Here is a 16,310-nt window from a genome sequence, read left to right on the forward strand (position 1 = left end):
AGGGCCTAAACAGTCTTTCCAGGTGGAGCAGCATTTCACCTGCACCTCGTCCAATCTTGTATAATTGTATTTGCTGCCGAGTGTGTGGTACTGGAAAAGCACAGCAAGTCAGGCAGCATCCAAGGAGCAGTAGAATCAAGTTTCAGGAAGAAGCCCTTTGTCAGGAACCCCTTCACCACTCCTAATGAAGGGCTTCTGCCTGAAACATCAATTCTCCTGCTCTTTGGAGGCTGCCTGACCTGCTGTGCTTTTCCAGCACCATACTCTCGACTCTGATCTCCAGCATCTGCAGTCCTCACTTTCTCCCTATTGTATTTGCTACACCCAATGTGGCCGACTGTACATTGGAGAAATCAAACATAGATTGGGTGACCACTTTGCAGAACATCTCATGCTCTGTGTGCAGTGTGACCTTGACCTTCCTGTAACAGATCGTTTTAACACAGCGTCCTGCTTGCATATACGCTTCTCTGTCCTCAGCATGCTACTGCGCTTCAAACTAGGCACTGTATAACCTTCTGGACTTGGTGAGTTCAATACCTTCAGATTGTGAACCCATTCCTTTCGTTTCTTTTAGCTTTACTTGTTACATTGTCTGTCACCATGAGTTCTCTCCCCTTCCCCTACTCCAGCGGGACGGTTTGTCCTTCCCAGTCTGGCACTTAGACACACCATTGTTCTGATCACTTAATCTGAACTATGAACATCCTTTCTCCACCAGTACTCCACTCTCACTGCCCTCCCCCACTCCATTGCATAAATGCTATCCCCTCCACACATCGGCTCTGATGAAGAGTCATCTAGACTGGAAACATTAGTTTGCTGTCTCCCCCTGTATACGCAAGAAGGGTCGCCTCCGGAGGAAGAGGCAGAGCGCCGTAGGGAGAAAGGAGGGCAGCACCGCCCAAGAAGGAAAAGACGATCCCTCTGAGGGGATGGGTGAAGGCCTCCCCCTACCCGGTGAGAACCAAGGGGTACCCACCGGCCCACAGCTCCAGGTAACTGGGAGCAGCGTCCCAGTGACAGCCCTGCTGTCAGATGGAGAACGGGGCGATGCGGACCCTGGGTCTGACACGATGACACCAGAGCGGGGAAATGACTCCTGCGTGGAGCTGGACAACTACCTCAGCCCTGGGAAGGTCCAGCAGTTTGCCGTCACCATGGGGATGCACGCAGCTACCCCACTGGAGCAAGACCAGAAGAAAATGGACACTGGTAACCCCGTAAACTGGTAAAATGGGGTTTAAAATTGCCAGCATAAATGTGCGTAGCATTAAATCGGCTACGCGATGTGTTTCAACGTTGGCCTTCCTGGCCAATGTCAAAGCCGATGTCCTGTTTCTGCAGGAGTGTGGGATACCGCACCTCAGCAGTTACAGGAGATGGTCGAGCTTGTGGGCCCACGGGCCGTCAGTGTGGTCGGGGGGCAACGATAGCCGCGCCTCCGGCCTGGGTATCCTGTTGCGGGGAGGCAACTTCACCATCTCCGAGGTTAAGGAGGTGGTGGGCGGGCGCCTCCTCGTCGCGGACGTTAAATACAGAAACGCTCCTGTGAGACTAATCAACGTGTACGCCCCAGTGGGTAAGAGTGAACGGTTGGCCGTCCTGCAACAGCTTCCACTGCTGCTGGCTACGTCCAGGCCGGTCATTCTGGCCGGAGACTTCAACTGCGTCATTGATGCAGATGGACGATCCGGCGGGGGGGACAGTAAACCGGACGCTACGTCCAGGGCCCTGATGGAAACGGTCAAAGACGCCAAGCTGCACGACGTCTTCAGCGCCCCTGCAGATGGAGCGCAGCGTAGATACACCTGGTCACGGGCAGACGGGTCTATCCGCTCAAGGATAGATTACCTGTTTGTGTCCCGAATGCTCTCGGTCAGATCCACCGACGTCAAGCCGGTGTTCTTCTCTGACCACTGCCTCCTGCTGGCCGACTGTCACCTACAGGACGAACAGCGGGCGGGCAAGGGAACGTGGAAACTGAACACTAAGCTGTTGACCCCGGGAAACATCGAAGAGCTCAAGAGGGATTACGCAGGTTGGAGAACCGTGAAGCCCCTCTTTGAGTCTCCAGTGGACTGGTGGGAAACGGTAAAAGGGAACACCAAGAGGTTCTTTATCCTCAAAGGTGTCCAGGAGGCGAGAGAGAGGCGGGGAAAACTGTCCCAGCTCCAGGAAAGTATGCAGAACCTGCTCCTGCTGCAGACGATGGGGGTCGATGTCACGGAGGACCTCAAGGAGGTGAAGGGCCAGCAAGCCTCGCTCTTTGCCTCGGAGGCCTCCAGGATAATCTTCCGGTCCAGGGTCCGCTCGGTGGAGCAGGACGAGACGTGCTCACGTTTCTTCTTCCAGAAGGTGCACAAAGAGAGCTCCGTGCTCAGCAGCCTGAAGAAAGAAGATGGCTCGGTAACGTCATCTCAGGCTGACGTCATGAGGATCAGCAAATCCTTCTACGCCAGCCTGTATGACTCGAAGCCAACCGACAGCGCGGCCTCCCAGTCATTCCTGTCCTCTATCACGGAGGTCCTAGATGACGGAACACGAGAGAGGCTGGACCAGCCGCTATCTCTGGATGAACTGACCAAGGCCCTCGAGTCCTTCGAAAAGAATAAAACTCCCGGAAGCGACGGCTTACCGGTCGAGGTTTATTCCGCTCTTTGGGACTTGATCGGCCAGGACCTGCTGGAGGTGTATGTCAGTATGCTTCGGGCAGGTACCATGAGTGAATCCATGAGGAAAGGCATCATCACCCTCGTCTACAAGCGGAAGGGGGAGAGGGAGGAAATTAGAAATTGGAGACCGATCTCACTGTTAAATGCAGACTACAAAATCTTGTCAAAGGTCATCGCCAACCGGGTCAGGTCTGCTCTGGGATCGGTGATCCACCCGGACCAAACCTGTGCTGTACCGGGCAGGAAGATCTCTGAGAGTCTCGCACTCCTCAGGGATACGATCACCTACGTGCAGGACAGGGGGGTGGACACCTGCCTCATCAGCCTGGACCAGGAGAAAGCCTTTGACAGGATATCGCATACATATATGAGGGATGTCCTCTCCAAAATGGGCTTTGGGGAGGGAATCGGAAATTGGATCAGACTGCTCTACACCAACATTGTCAGTGCAGTCTTAATCAATGGGTGGGAATCAGATAGCTTCCCTGTAAGATCTGGAGTCAGGCAGGGCTGCCCTCTCTCTCCTGCCTTGTTTGTGTGTTGCACAGAGCCATTTGCCGAATCCATCAGGAAGAATGCGAGCCTGAGAGGGGTGACTATTCCTGGCAGCGGGGGCCTGCAGGTTAAGGCCTCCCTGTACATGGATGACGTCGCTGTTTTCTGCTCGGATCCGCTGTCCGTGCACAGACTCGTGTGCATCTGTGACCAGTTCGAACGGGCCTCGGGGGCCAAGGTAAACCGAGGCAAGAGCGAGGCCATGCTCTTCGGGAACTGGGCCGACCAATCCTCTATCCCCTTCACCGTCAGGACTGACCACCTGAAGGTGCTGGGTATTTGGTTCGGGGGGGCTGGGGCGTGCGCCAAGACCTGGGAGGAGCGGATCAGGAAGATGAGACAGAAACTAGGCAGATGGGGGCAACGGTCGCTCTCCATCGCGGGAAAAAACCTGGTCATCAGGTGTGAGGTACTCTCAGTATTGCTATATGTGGCACAGGTCTGGCCTATCCCCAGGACCTGTGCCGCCGCAGTCACCCGGGCCATCTTCCAATTCATTTGGAGATCAAAGATGGACCGGGTCCGAAGAGACTCTATGTACAAAGACCGGTGCAATGGGGGAAAAAACACGCCCAATGCCACCCTCACCCTGATGGCCACCTTTGTGTGTGGCTGCATCAAGCTGTGCGTGGATCCCCGGTACGCAAACACCAAGTATCACTACGTACTGAGGTTCTACCTGTCCCCGGTGTTGCGAAGGATGGGCCTGGCCTCGCTGCCGCGGAACGCTCCGAGTAGTTGGACCGTTCCGTATCACCTGTCCTTCGTGGAGAAATTTATGAGGAAAAACACCTTTGACCACAAGTCCATCAGGAAGTGGTCAGCACGTAGCGTCCTTGAGACCCTTCGGGAAAAGGAGAGGGCGGATCCTGTCGAGCGGTTCCCTGAGCAGACTGTAAAAGCCATTTGGCAGAATGCCTCATCGCCAGAACTTTCCAACAAGCACCAAGACGTGGCTTGGCTGGTGGTGAGAAGGGCTCTGCCTGTGAGATCCTTTATGCACGCCCGGACTCTCTGCCGCACCGCACGCTGCCCTCGAAGTGGCTGCGGGGGGGACGAGACTGTCACACACCTCCTTCTGGAATGTGCCTATGCAGAGGAAGTCTGGAGAGGAATGCAGTGGTGCTTGTCGAGGTTCGTCCCCAGCAGCGCCGTGACGTGGGACTCCGTGCTCTACGGCCTGTTCCCCGGGACTCACACCGAGACTAACATTAACTGCGCCTGGAGGATCATCAACTCGGTGAAGGACGCTCTCTGGGCGGTCCGAAACCTGTTGATCTTCCAGCTGAAGAAGTTGACCCCGACCGAGTGTTGCAGACTGGCACATTCCAAGGTCCAAGACTACGTGTTGAGGGACGCGCTGAAGCTTGGGGCAGCTGCCGCCAAGGCGCGGTGGGGAAAGACCACCGTGTAACATCGGCCTGCCTAAAGAAGAACAGGGGGCCCATGCGGACGTTTTTTTGGGGTCTGCTGATGCCTCAGCCAAATATATGTATATGTACAAGATTGAAAAATGCACAGGATTGTAAATGACAAGGATAAATTCGAATCTGTGTTTGTAAATGTGGACATATGTATGGCATGATCAAATGTACAGACCATCAAATCATTTTATGAATAAAGTATATTTTTGAAATAAAAAAAAAGTCTCCCCCTGTATACTGCCTGACCCGCTATGATCACCATCATTTGCTGTTTTCAGTCATTTGTTCTGACGTTGGTTACAAAAGCACTCCAGAGGCTAGGAACCCTCCGCAGATGACTCGACGTCTTACATCGCTTTAAATCACGTGGGGCAGACTTCAAGCGACTGAATGGGATGTTTTTATAGTTTGATTCTTTTTTGTTTAAAAATTGGGCAACTATTATTCAGTTTTCACATCTGCTTCTCTTTAAGTGCCTTGAAAGGTGACTTAAGTTCGCTGTTGGCACTTTTTTCAGAACAATTGTGATTCCGCTCTTGACAACTTCTTCCGGTTTTGAAAAGATAGGCGCGGAAAATGTTCTTTTCATGGATTCTCAGTATCACGGTTTGTAGTTTTTTTCTTGCAATTCAGTATTCTTTCTGTCAAGTTTGACAGACTTTCACTTCAAAATCAATCCTATAGATTGCTGCCTTTTGGCTGAGAGCTAATTCTGACCTGACCTGATCTGAATCGGAGCGGGGGAATCCCTAAAAGAAAATCCGTTTTCCTCGAAACCATTTAAAAAGTTCTGGCAGGACTTGGAACTGCTACTGGAATAGTGAATCTTCTATCCAGTTCAAACCGATTCAGTACTTATAAACTAGGTTTATAGACGAAAAAAGACTCTTGTTATTTTAAAGTGTGACCTAAGTTTTTTTTCTTGACCTGTGCATTGCCTTTCCTATCTCTCCGCTCCACCACCTTCTCCCCTATCCTATTGCTTTCCCAGCTCCATTTCCCCGAGCCGCCTCCCATTTCTTTATAGGCCCCGGCCCACAAACCTCATTCGTAATGAAGGACTTTTGCCCGAAACCTCGGATGCCTCCTGACCTGCTGTGCTTTTTTTTAGCACTACACTCTCGACTATCATCTGCAGCTTTTGCAGTCCTCACTTTCTACTGAAGTCTTTTTTTAGTCTGTATGGATTCATACTACTAATGTCCATTTATAGCCTCAACACAAAACATTTTAATTTTTCATTCATGTATAGGGAGAGGCTGAACAGGCTGGGGCTGTTTTCCCTGGAGTGTCGGAGGCTGAGGGGTGACCTTATAAAGGTTTATAAAATTATGAGGGGCATGGATAGGATAAATAGAGAAAGTCTTTTCCCTGGGGTCGGGGAGTTCCTGGGGTCAGGCACAGGTTTAGGGTGAGATGGGAAAGATATAAAAGAGACCTACAGGGTAACTTTTTCACACTGCCAGAGGATGTGGTGGAGGCTGGTACAATGACAACATTTAGGAGGCATTTGGATGGGTATATGAATAGGAAGGGTTTGGAGGGATATGGGCTGGGTGCTGGCAGGTTGGACTAGATTGGGTTGGGATATCTGGTTGGCATAGACGGGTTAGATGGAAGGGTCTGTTTCTATGCTGTACATCTCTATGACTCTATATATGTGCTACATGATTTTGTGTGAAATCTATTCTTCATGCTCTTGAAACTGGAGATGAGTTTTATTGTTTACATTTTTAAAAATAATTTTCATAATTTGATTGGTAAGTAGTAGGTAAAGTCAGATCAATTATTTATGACCTTTATCTCTTATTATTTGTAAGGTCTTTTTATGGTTTATAGTTTCTAAGGGTTGTGCTTTGTAGTAACAATGAACAGGAAAGAAGGGCCCTGGGAAATCAATATTATTTAATGTTAAGTGTCTTCTAAAAGATTTAATTTTAAAAGTAACTCAAGGCAGTAGAGTTTGAAATTGTCATGTGCTCCTCCTCTGCATGTGAAATTTGGGCTCATTTCCAGTGCATGGAACATTCAAAACAAAGTGGATGAATTAGTCATGCAAATAGCTATAAATGGGTATGATATAGTTGAGATTATGGAGACATGACTGTAGGATGATCAAGGATGGGAACTGAACATCCAGAATTATTTAGGCAGGGCAGACAAAAAGGAAAAGATGGTGGAGTTGCATTACTTGTTAAAGAGGATGTAAACACACTATTGACGAAAAATATTACCTCTGACAATGTAGGAGCTGTGTAGGTGGCATTGAGAAATACCAAAGGCCAAAACAAAATTAGCCAAACTGCAGTGGTGATGTTGGGAATGGCATTAAACAGGAAATCAGAGATGCATGTAGCAAAGGAACATTTTTATTATGGGTGACTTTATCTGCATGTAGATTGGGTGAATCAAATTAGTCACAATACTGTAGAGGTTTTTTTTGGACCAATACATTGAAGAACCAACTAGAAAACAGCTTTTGGAGTGCTGGTCCTTCATCAGGTAGCTGTGGAGCAGGACCATAAAACACAGAATTTGTATGCAACTGAAATGATATATTGAACAAACCTAGATTGCTGTTAAGTCTTTTGTCTTTTTGAATGGGTTGCATGTTTATTAATATGTAAATCCCTGAACTTCTTTTAAGTCACATTCTCAAGGTAACTTAAGGTTTTATTTAATAAAAGTGACATCTCCGTTTGGACAGTGCATTAAAGGTGTAGGTTAGCATCTGTCTGTATCCTGATCTTGAGTCAGACTGGTTCTATTTCCAAAGTGGAATTTAATGCACTGTCTGAGCTAAGATGTCACCTTTTTTTAAATAAAATCTTAAGTTATCTTGAGAATGTGACTTAAAAGAAGTTCAGGGATTTACATATTAATGAACCTACAACCCATTCTAAAAAATGAAAGACTTAATAACAATCTAGGTTTGTTTGATATATCATTTCATTGCATGATGCTGTAATCTTTTGCTATAAATTGTCTTATGGACCTGCTCCACAGTTACCTAATGAAGGAGCAGCACTCTGAAAGTTAGTACTTCCAAATAAACCTGTTGGACTACAACCTGGTGTTGTGATTTTTTTAAAAACTTTGTCCACCCCAGTCCAACACTGGCTCCTCCATGTAATGAGAAAGGAATAATGATAATGTGTGAGCGACCATGATATGATCGGATTCTTCATCAAGATGTAGAGTGAGGTAGTTGATTCTGAGATTAGGGCCCTGAATCTTTAAGGGAAACTAGGGTCGTATGAGGCGTGAGTTGGCTTTGATGAACTGTGAAATGTTACTGAACAGAATGACTGTGAATGGGCAAATGGCATACATTCAAAGAGTAAATGGGTGAACAGCAAAAATTGTTTATTCCTGTCTGGTGCAAGAAGTCAGTGGCCAAACTGGCTTACGAGTGAAATTAGAGATAGTATTAGATGCATAAAAGAGGCATCCAAATTGGCATGAAAAAACAATAGACTTGAGGCTTGAGAACACTTCTGAAGTTAGCAAAGGAGGACCAAGGGATTGATCAAGAAGGGGAAAATAGATTGAAAGTAAGCTTGCTGAAAATTTAAGAACTGAGTGTAAAAGTTTGAGAGGTATGTAAAGAGAAACAAATTGTTGAAATTTAGGTCCCACCCGTTCAGAAATGGGGGAATTTATAATGAGGAACAAAGAAATGGAGGAGTAGTGCCAGATGGCTGGAGGGTGGCAAATGTTATTCCCTTGTTCAAGAAAGGGAATACGGATAATCCTGGGAATTACAGATCAGTCAGCCTTACACCAGTGGTGAGCAAAATTTTGGAGAGGATTCTGAGGGACAGGATTTATGATTACTTGAAAAAGCATAGCTTGATTCGAGGTAGTTCGTATAGCAAGGTTTATGAAGGTTTGTAGCTCAGGTTGAGGTTTAGGGTGTAGGTTTGCTCGCTGAGCTGTAGGTTTGATATCCAGACGTTTCATTACCTGGCCAGGTAACATCATCAGTGGTGACCTCCAAGTGAAGCGAAGCTGTTGTCTCCTGCTTTCTATTTATATCTTTCTCCTGGATGGGGTTCCTGGGGTTTGTGGTGATGTCATTTCCTGTTCGTTTTCTGAGGGGTTAATAGATGGCATCTAGATCTATGTGTTTGTTTATGGCATTGTGGTTGGAGTCCCAGGCCTCTAGGAATTCTCTGGCATGGCTAGCACGAGGGTACATAGCTTTAAATTGAGGGGTGATAGATATAGGACAGGTGTCAGAGGTAGGTTCTTTACTCAGAGTAGTAGGGGCGTGAAACGCACTGCCTGCAGCAGTAGCAGACTCGCCAACTTTAAGGGCATTTAAATGGTCATTGGATAAATATATGGATGATAATGGATTATTGTCGAATAGATGGGCTTCAGATTGGTATCACAGGTTGGTGCAATGTAGAGGGCCAAAGGGCCTGTACTGCGCTGTATGGTTCTATGTTCTTGGACTGAGATAAGGAGAAATTTCTTCACCCTTGAGAGTGGTGAGCCTGTGGAATTCACTGCCACAGAAAATGGTTGAAGCCAAAATATTGTGTTTTCAAGGAGGAGGTAAGTACAGCTTTTGTGGTTAAAGGAATCAAGGGCTATGGGAGGAAGGAGGGATTTGGGTATTGAGCTCAATTCTCAGCTATGATCACTGGGCTGAACTGCCTACTCCTGTTCCTATATTCTGTGTTTATGTTATAACTGAATATTGTGTTTTTTGGAAAATAAAAGAAACACCAGTTGCATACATCACAATCTGTGCTCCCTGTCTCATGTAGGATCACCATGTCAGCAAATGGGGTTCAGATGAAGTGACTCCCAAAGAGAGAATTGGGATTCGCTGCAACAGGTTCTTGTGAACAAAGTGGAGGGTGGGTGGGATATTAAAAGACATAGGGAGTGAAGGGGAGTGTGGGATTAGACTGGGTGGGACAGTAATGGTTATGGATAATTGGGTGGGGAGTGGCATATTATGGGATCTTCTCACTGAGCACTGTTTGTATGAGCGTAACCCCAGACTGCAAGGTCAGCATCAAGTCCATAATGTCATCCCCTGTGTGATCATGCTGCACTTGTAATTTTAGCATGAATATCTGACTGAAGTGCTCATCAGTTGCTCTTTGTTAACCTGTACAGGTTGCAAGTTGTGTATTGTGCATCAGCCATCAAAGTCAGTGTGGCGAAAAGGAGTATAAACATCTGGACATCTGCTGCCCAATGTGTAAACCTGGTAAGTCTATACTCTTGAATCTGTTTCTCATGTTTGGGGTCGGGGGTGAGATTGGCCTTTCTGAGCTCTGTATGGCCATTTGTTTAGCAACACAGGCAGCATCCTCATGTTGAGGATGACTCTGTCTTGAATTGGCTGGGAGTGTTGGCTTTGTATTCACAGGTGGTTATGATCCCCGATAATCTCTCCCACAGTGAGAGCAGCTGCTGTTAAAGGTGGTAGTGATGGTTGAAAGAAAGCTGTTTGAGCCTCCTCTTCCTGGCTGTCTTGACAATCTTTCTCAGTGGCTCCTCTTATTGATTGGAAGGTCTTTTTTAATGAGGAGCCATTTTGGTCATGATTAGGCATGTGCTTTCTCTGCTAATATTAATAGAACAGAATTTCATGGAGGCTTTAGGATTATCCTTGACACATTTCACTTGGCTCTTGTCTGAATGGGTTCACTGGCTCAGCTGTGAGTAGTACACCTGTTTGGGAAGTCTCAAGTTGGGCGTCCTGATGACATGTCCTGCCTGTCTCAGCTAATGTGAGATTGTAAGAGCCTCTGTACCTGACATGCCTGTGCCTTGAAGAATGCCCATGTTAGATTTCTGTCCTCCCACTTAATTTGCAAGTTTCCTATTGATTTGTTCATTTGCCCTTTAAATTTCCTGAGCTTGGTTCCCCTCTCAGAACTAAAACTGAATCACCCACAAAGGAACACCTTGCCCTATAATCTATAGAAGAATTGTGAAGAATGGTGTAACTTGCTTTTTAGCAACTTCTAGTGGTTAGCACTGCTGCCTCACAGCGCCAGAGACCCGGGTTCAATTCCCACCTCAGGCGACTCTCTGTGTGGAGTTCGCACATTCTCCCCGTGTCTGCGTGGGTTTCCTCCGGGTGCTCCGGTTTCCTCCCACAATCCAAAAATGTGCAGGTTAGGTGAATTGGCCATGCTAAATTGCCCATAGTGTTAGGTAAGGGGTAAACAGAGGAGTATGGGTCTTGGTGGTATGCGGGTCGGTGTGGACTTGTTGGGCCGAAGGGCCTGTTTCCACACTGTAAGTAATCTAATCTAATCTAAAAAAAATAAAATAAATCCCTGACACTGACTTTGAAATCAACAAGTAACAATTTATTTACCTAACTCTAACAGTGAACAAATTAACGGAACTATTAACAAACAGAATAAATCCCTTCTAACTACTAACTATTCCTGAAAAAAACACAATTCTAATGGTATGCTGTTCCAATAAATACAGATCCTACTTGTATATAAAAATACAATAGAATTTAGTCTCTCGAAATTACAGCCAGGTTATGTCTTCCAGAATGTTCTGTCCCTTCTCCGTTGTTTGTACTGCTGTAAATAGATGGTGCTTTCTTTGAGAGCTGAGAGCTGTTATCTCTAGCGGATAGCAGTTAGCTCTGCTAATTTTTTCCAGTTGCCCCCTTCTTTTATACCCTTGATGACATACCATTATTTTTATAGTTGGATTGGTCCTAGGTTGTCGAAACCATCAGATTTAAATTTCATGGGTTTTTTGGTATGTAAGGGCCTGGTTTAAATTGATTGGTTAAATTCAAAAGCCTGTTGTCTTAGTGAAAAATGCTGCTTGGTCTGCTAAGTGGACAGCCTTTTGATACAAATGTATCAATTTGGGTGCTCTTTGTACGCCTGCAAACGTTCAAGCTGTTTTTCACAGACACCCATGTTAAAACTCTAAGCACCAAAAAAACACAACCTTTTAAAGGGACCATGCAATGCTGCCCCTTCCCCTAGCATTTTACATACACCAAATTCTAACGTCCTGTCTTCTAATCCACAACTACTTTACCCAACTTGGTGACACTACATCAGATCAAAACTCTGCAGTCTTGCCACATCCCGTCATGAATTAAATGACTCACTGGAACAGAAGCCTCCACAATTATCCCCATCCTCAATGATGGGAGAGCCCAGCACGTCAGTGCCAAGGCTGAAACATTAACATCACAGATGCCAGTCTTCAGCCAATTTAATTCAACCCGTGTGATATCAAGAAATGGCTGAAAGCACTGGATAGTACAGAGGCTATGGACACCATTCAGAAAGAAGTAATGAAGACTTGTGGACCAAAACTTGCAACATCGCTAGCCAAGCTGTTCCAGTATAGCTGCAACACTGGTATCTACCCGACGATGTAGAAAATTGCCCAGGTATGTCCTATCCATAAAAAGCAGGACAAATGCCCTATCAAATGCTGTATCAAACTTTCAATCATTAGCAAAGTGATGGAAGAGGTCATTGACAATGCTATCAAGTGGCACCTGCTCAGCAATAACCTGCTCACTGATACTCCGTTTAGGTTCTGCCAGGGCCACTCACCTCGTGACCTCATTACAGCCTTGATTTGTACATGGCCAATTAGCTGAACTCCCAAAGGTGAAGTGTCAGTGACTGCCCTTGACATCAAGGCTGCATTGAATAAGTGTGGCGTCAAGGAGCCCAAGCAAAAATGGAATCAATGGGAACCACCTGCATTGGTTGGAGTCCTACCTTGCATAAAGGATGATTCCAGCTCCAGTGGGTGGCACGGTGGCACAGTGGTTAGCACTGCTGCCTCACAGCGCCAGAGACCCGGGTTCAATTCCCACCTCAGGCGACTGACTGTGTGGAGTTTGCACGTTCTCCCCGTGTCTGCGTGGGTTTTCTCCGGGTGCTCCAGTTTCCTCCCACAGTCCAAAGATGTGCAGGTTAGGTTTAGCCATGCTAAATTACCCGTAGTGTTAGGTTAGGGGTATGGGTGGGTTGCGCTTCGGCGGGGCGGTGTGGACTTGTTGGGCCGAAGGGCCTGTTTCCACACTGTAAGTAATCATCTAATCTAAACATTTATGCAGGAGTTCCTTGGGAAAGTATCTGCTCAACCATCTTCAGTTGCTTCGTCAATGACCTTCTCTCCATCATAAAGTCAGAATGGGGATGTTCACTGATGATTGAATATAAAATAAGAGGACTTAGGAACCCGAGATAGGCCACTCGAAGGTCTTAACTCCCATGTCTGTCACTACAACCCTGAACTTGCTTGTCTGCCAAAAATCTAGCTAACTAGGACTTGATTAAATTTAGTAATCCAACCTCCGCTGTGTTCTGGGGAAGAGAATTCCCTTGACTGACAAAGGTAATTTTGTCTTTAAAGTGAGACGTCATTCTTAATCTGTGTCCCCTAGTTTCTCTTGCAAGGGGGAGCATCCTTTCTCAGAATCCATCCTGCCAAGTCCCCTCAGGATCATATGTTTCAATAAGATCATCCCTCGTTCTTCTAAATTCCAACGGACACAGTCCCGATCTATTCAACCTTTCTTCATCCCAGGAATGAATTGAGTAAACCTTCTTTGAGTAGTTTTGAGCACATATCTATTCTTTTTCAAAGAAACTGATCCAAACTATACTAGAGGTGTGGACTAGACAGTTGCAGTAAGACCTGCTTACTTTTATGTTCTGTTCCCCTTCCAGTAAACACTAATATTTAATTTGCCTTCCTCATTACTTGCTGTACCTGCAAACCAGCTTGTTATGATTCATCGACCAGCATGCTCATATCCCTATAACCTCACAGTTCTACAAGCTGTCTCCATTTCAATAATGTACTGCGTTTTTATTCTTCCTGCTAAAGAGGACAAGTTCACATTTATCCCATGTTATATTCCACCTGTCAGATTCTTTTATCCACTCGATCAATCTATCTATATCGCCTGGCAGACTTTCTGCCTCCACTACACTAATTCTTTCTTAATTTCTTACCAAAGTATGACACAGTTCAGCACCATTCGTAAGCCCTCCTGTACTGAAGCAGTCTGTATCCATCTACAACAGGATAAGGACGATACTCCAGCTTGGCTGATAAATAGCAAGTAACATTCACACCACACCAGTGCCCGTTAATGTCTATATCCAACAACAGATGTTCAATGGCATTAAAATGGCTAGATTCCCCCACCGTCAACATCCTGGTGATCACCATTGACTGGAAACTGAACTGAACCAGCCATGTAAATATTGTAGCTGCGAGAGCTCTTTCCATGGCAAGTAACTCGCTTCCTGTCTCTGCAAAGCCAGTCCATCATCTATCAGCCACAGGTGAGGAGTGTAATGGAACACTTACCACTAGCCCAGATGAGTGCAGCTCCAACAACACTCAAGAATTCAACACGACTCGGGTTAAATCGCTACACTTGATTTGCAACTTACCTTCAAAATCCCTCTACCACCGACGCACAGTAGCAGCAATGCGTATCATTGACAAGAAATTCACAAAGAATTGTTGTATAGAACTTTGCAAATCCACAAACGCTACAATCTAAAGAACAAAGGCATATGATACATGGGAACACCACCACTAACGTGTTCCTCTTCAAGCCACTCAACCATCGTGACTTGGAAATATATCACTGCTGCTTAACTATTGCTGGGTTAAAGTCCTGGAATTGCCTCCTCAAGTGCTGTGGATGTAGCTGCACCTATTTAAGAAGGTGCTACCACCTTCTCAAGAGCAACTAGGGAGGGACAATAAATGTTTGTGCAGCCAGTGATGTCCACATCCCATGAACGAACGAAACAAGCCCACCTAATTAGTCATAGAAATAGGCCCTTCACCCCTCCATGTCTAGGGTGACCAACAAGCACCACACTACACTAATCCCATTTGTCTGTACTTGATTCATAGCTGACTATGCCTTGGCATTGTAAGTGCTTCTCCAGATGCTTCTTAAATGTTGCGAGAATACCTACCTCCAACACCCTTTTAGGCAGTGCGTTCCATATTTCAACCATCCTCTAAATGAAAAAGAAATGCCTCTGGCTCCTCTAAACCACTTTCTCCTCACCTTAAACTCATCTCCTCTGGTCTTAATCTTCTTCCCATGGTAGACGTGTCTATCACTATCTACCCTGGTCTATGCCTCAATGAGATTTCCCCCTCCGCTCCAGGGAAAACTAGCTCAGCCTATCCAGTCTCCCCTCATAACTGAGACTGTTCATCCCACACAACATGCTGGAGACTCTCCTCTGTTCCTTGTCGAGTGTGATCACATTCTTCCGATTATGTAGTGACCAGAACTGCACACTGTATTCCAAATGTGGCCTAATCAATGTTTTATAAATTTGCAAAAAGTCTTCCTTACTCCTATAATCTATCCCCAACTAATGAAGGCAGGCATCTTCTATGCTGTCTTCACCACCCTGTCTACCTCTGCTGACACCTTCGGTGATCTATGGACTTGTACACCAAAGTGTCTTTGTTCCTGAGTACTCCCTAGGGACCTACCAGTCAGTGTGTATCCTTCCATTATTAACCTCCCAAAATGCATCACCTCTCTCTTAGCAGGATTAAATTCCACCTGCCATCATTCTGCCCAATATACCAGCTGATCAATATCAGACTGTAACCTGAGACCATCCTTCTCACTGCCAACAACACTGCCAATTTTTGTCATCGGCAAACCTAATTATACCTGCCACACTTACATCCAAGTTGTTAACATACATAACAACCAGCAAGGGTCCTAGGACTGATCTCTGTGGCACGCTGCAGTTCGCAGGTCTCCAATCATGAAAGCAACCCTCCACAGTCACCCTTTTGCCTCCTATTTGCAAACCAATTTTAGATCCAGCTTGCCAACTTGCCTTTGATCCAATGGACTCTAACCTTTTGGATCAGCCTGGTAAAAACGGTGGTGGCACTGTGCTAATGTAGCTGGGCAAGTAATCAAGAGGCTGAGCTCAATTCCCTGAGGGCATGGGTACAAATCCTTCTAGTGATGAACATTGAATTCTCCGTGACTACCTGGTCAGGTTCATGCCCCCCCCCCCCCCCCACCAACAACCTACCCTCCCATTCTGGCACTTTCCCCAGCCACTGCAGGAATTGCAAAACCTGCGCCCACACCTCCTCCCTCACCTCTATCCAAGGCCCTAAAGGAGCCTTCCACATCCATCAAGGTTTTACCTGCACATCCACTAATATCATTTATTGTATCCGTTGCTCCCGATGCGGTCTCCTCTACATTGGGGAGACTGGACGCTTCCTAGCAGAGCGCTTAAGGGAACATCTCCGGGACACCCGCACCAATCAACCACACCGCCCTGTGGCCCAACATTTCAACTCTTTTCCCCCCCCCCCCCACTCAGCCGAGGACATGGAGGTCCTGGGCCTCCATCACCGCTCCCTCACTGCTGACGCCTGGAGGAAGAACGTCTCATCTTCCGCCTCAGAACACTTCAACCCCAGGGCATCAATGTGGACTTCATCAGTTTCCTCATTTCCCCTTCCCCCACCTCTCACCAGTTCCAAACTTCCAGCTCAGCACTGTCCCCATGACCTGTCCTACCAGCCTATCTTCCTTCCCACCTATCCAGTCCATCCTCCTCTCTGACCTATCACCTCCATCCCCACCCCCATTCACTCC

At 46.5% G+C, this 16,310-nt stretch overlaps 1 protein-coding gene across 3 annotated transcripts in view; it reads left to right on the top strand.

Moving 5' to 3' along the window:
• The first annotated feature begins 4,982 nt into the window (after positions 1 to 4,982).
• The window catches only part of LOC140471104 (tumor necrosis factor receptor superfamily member 26-like), a 43,921-nt gene continuing 32,593 nt past the window's right edge, over positions 4,983 to 16,310 (top strand). Inside the window, exons 1-2 of one of the 3 annotated variants that reach the window (XM_072566983.1) lie at positions 4,983 to 5,260; positions 9,791 to 9,884. In XM_072566983.1, the coding sequence (XP_072423084.1) occupies positions 5,231 to 5,260; positions 9,791 to 9,884 (124 nt within the window). In that variant the 5' untranslated portion in view covers positions 4,983 to 5,230. The remainder of the gene's footprint in view (positions 5,261 to 9,790; positions 9,885 to 16,310) is intronic. The other 2 variants (XM_072566984.1, XM_072566985.1) reach the window with 2 other exon arrangements.

The sequence above is a fragment of the Chiloscyllium punctatum genome, chromosome X (assembly GCF_047496795.1).
Source record: "Chiloscyllium punctatum isolate Juve2018m chromosome X, sChiPun1.3, whole genome shotgun sequence".
Lineage (NCBI taxonomy): Eukaryota > Metazoa > Chordata > Chondrichthyes > Orectolobiformes > Hemiscylliidae > Chiloscyllium > Chiloscyllium punctatum.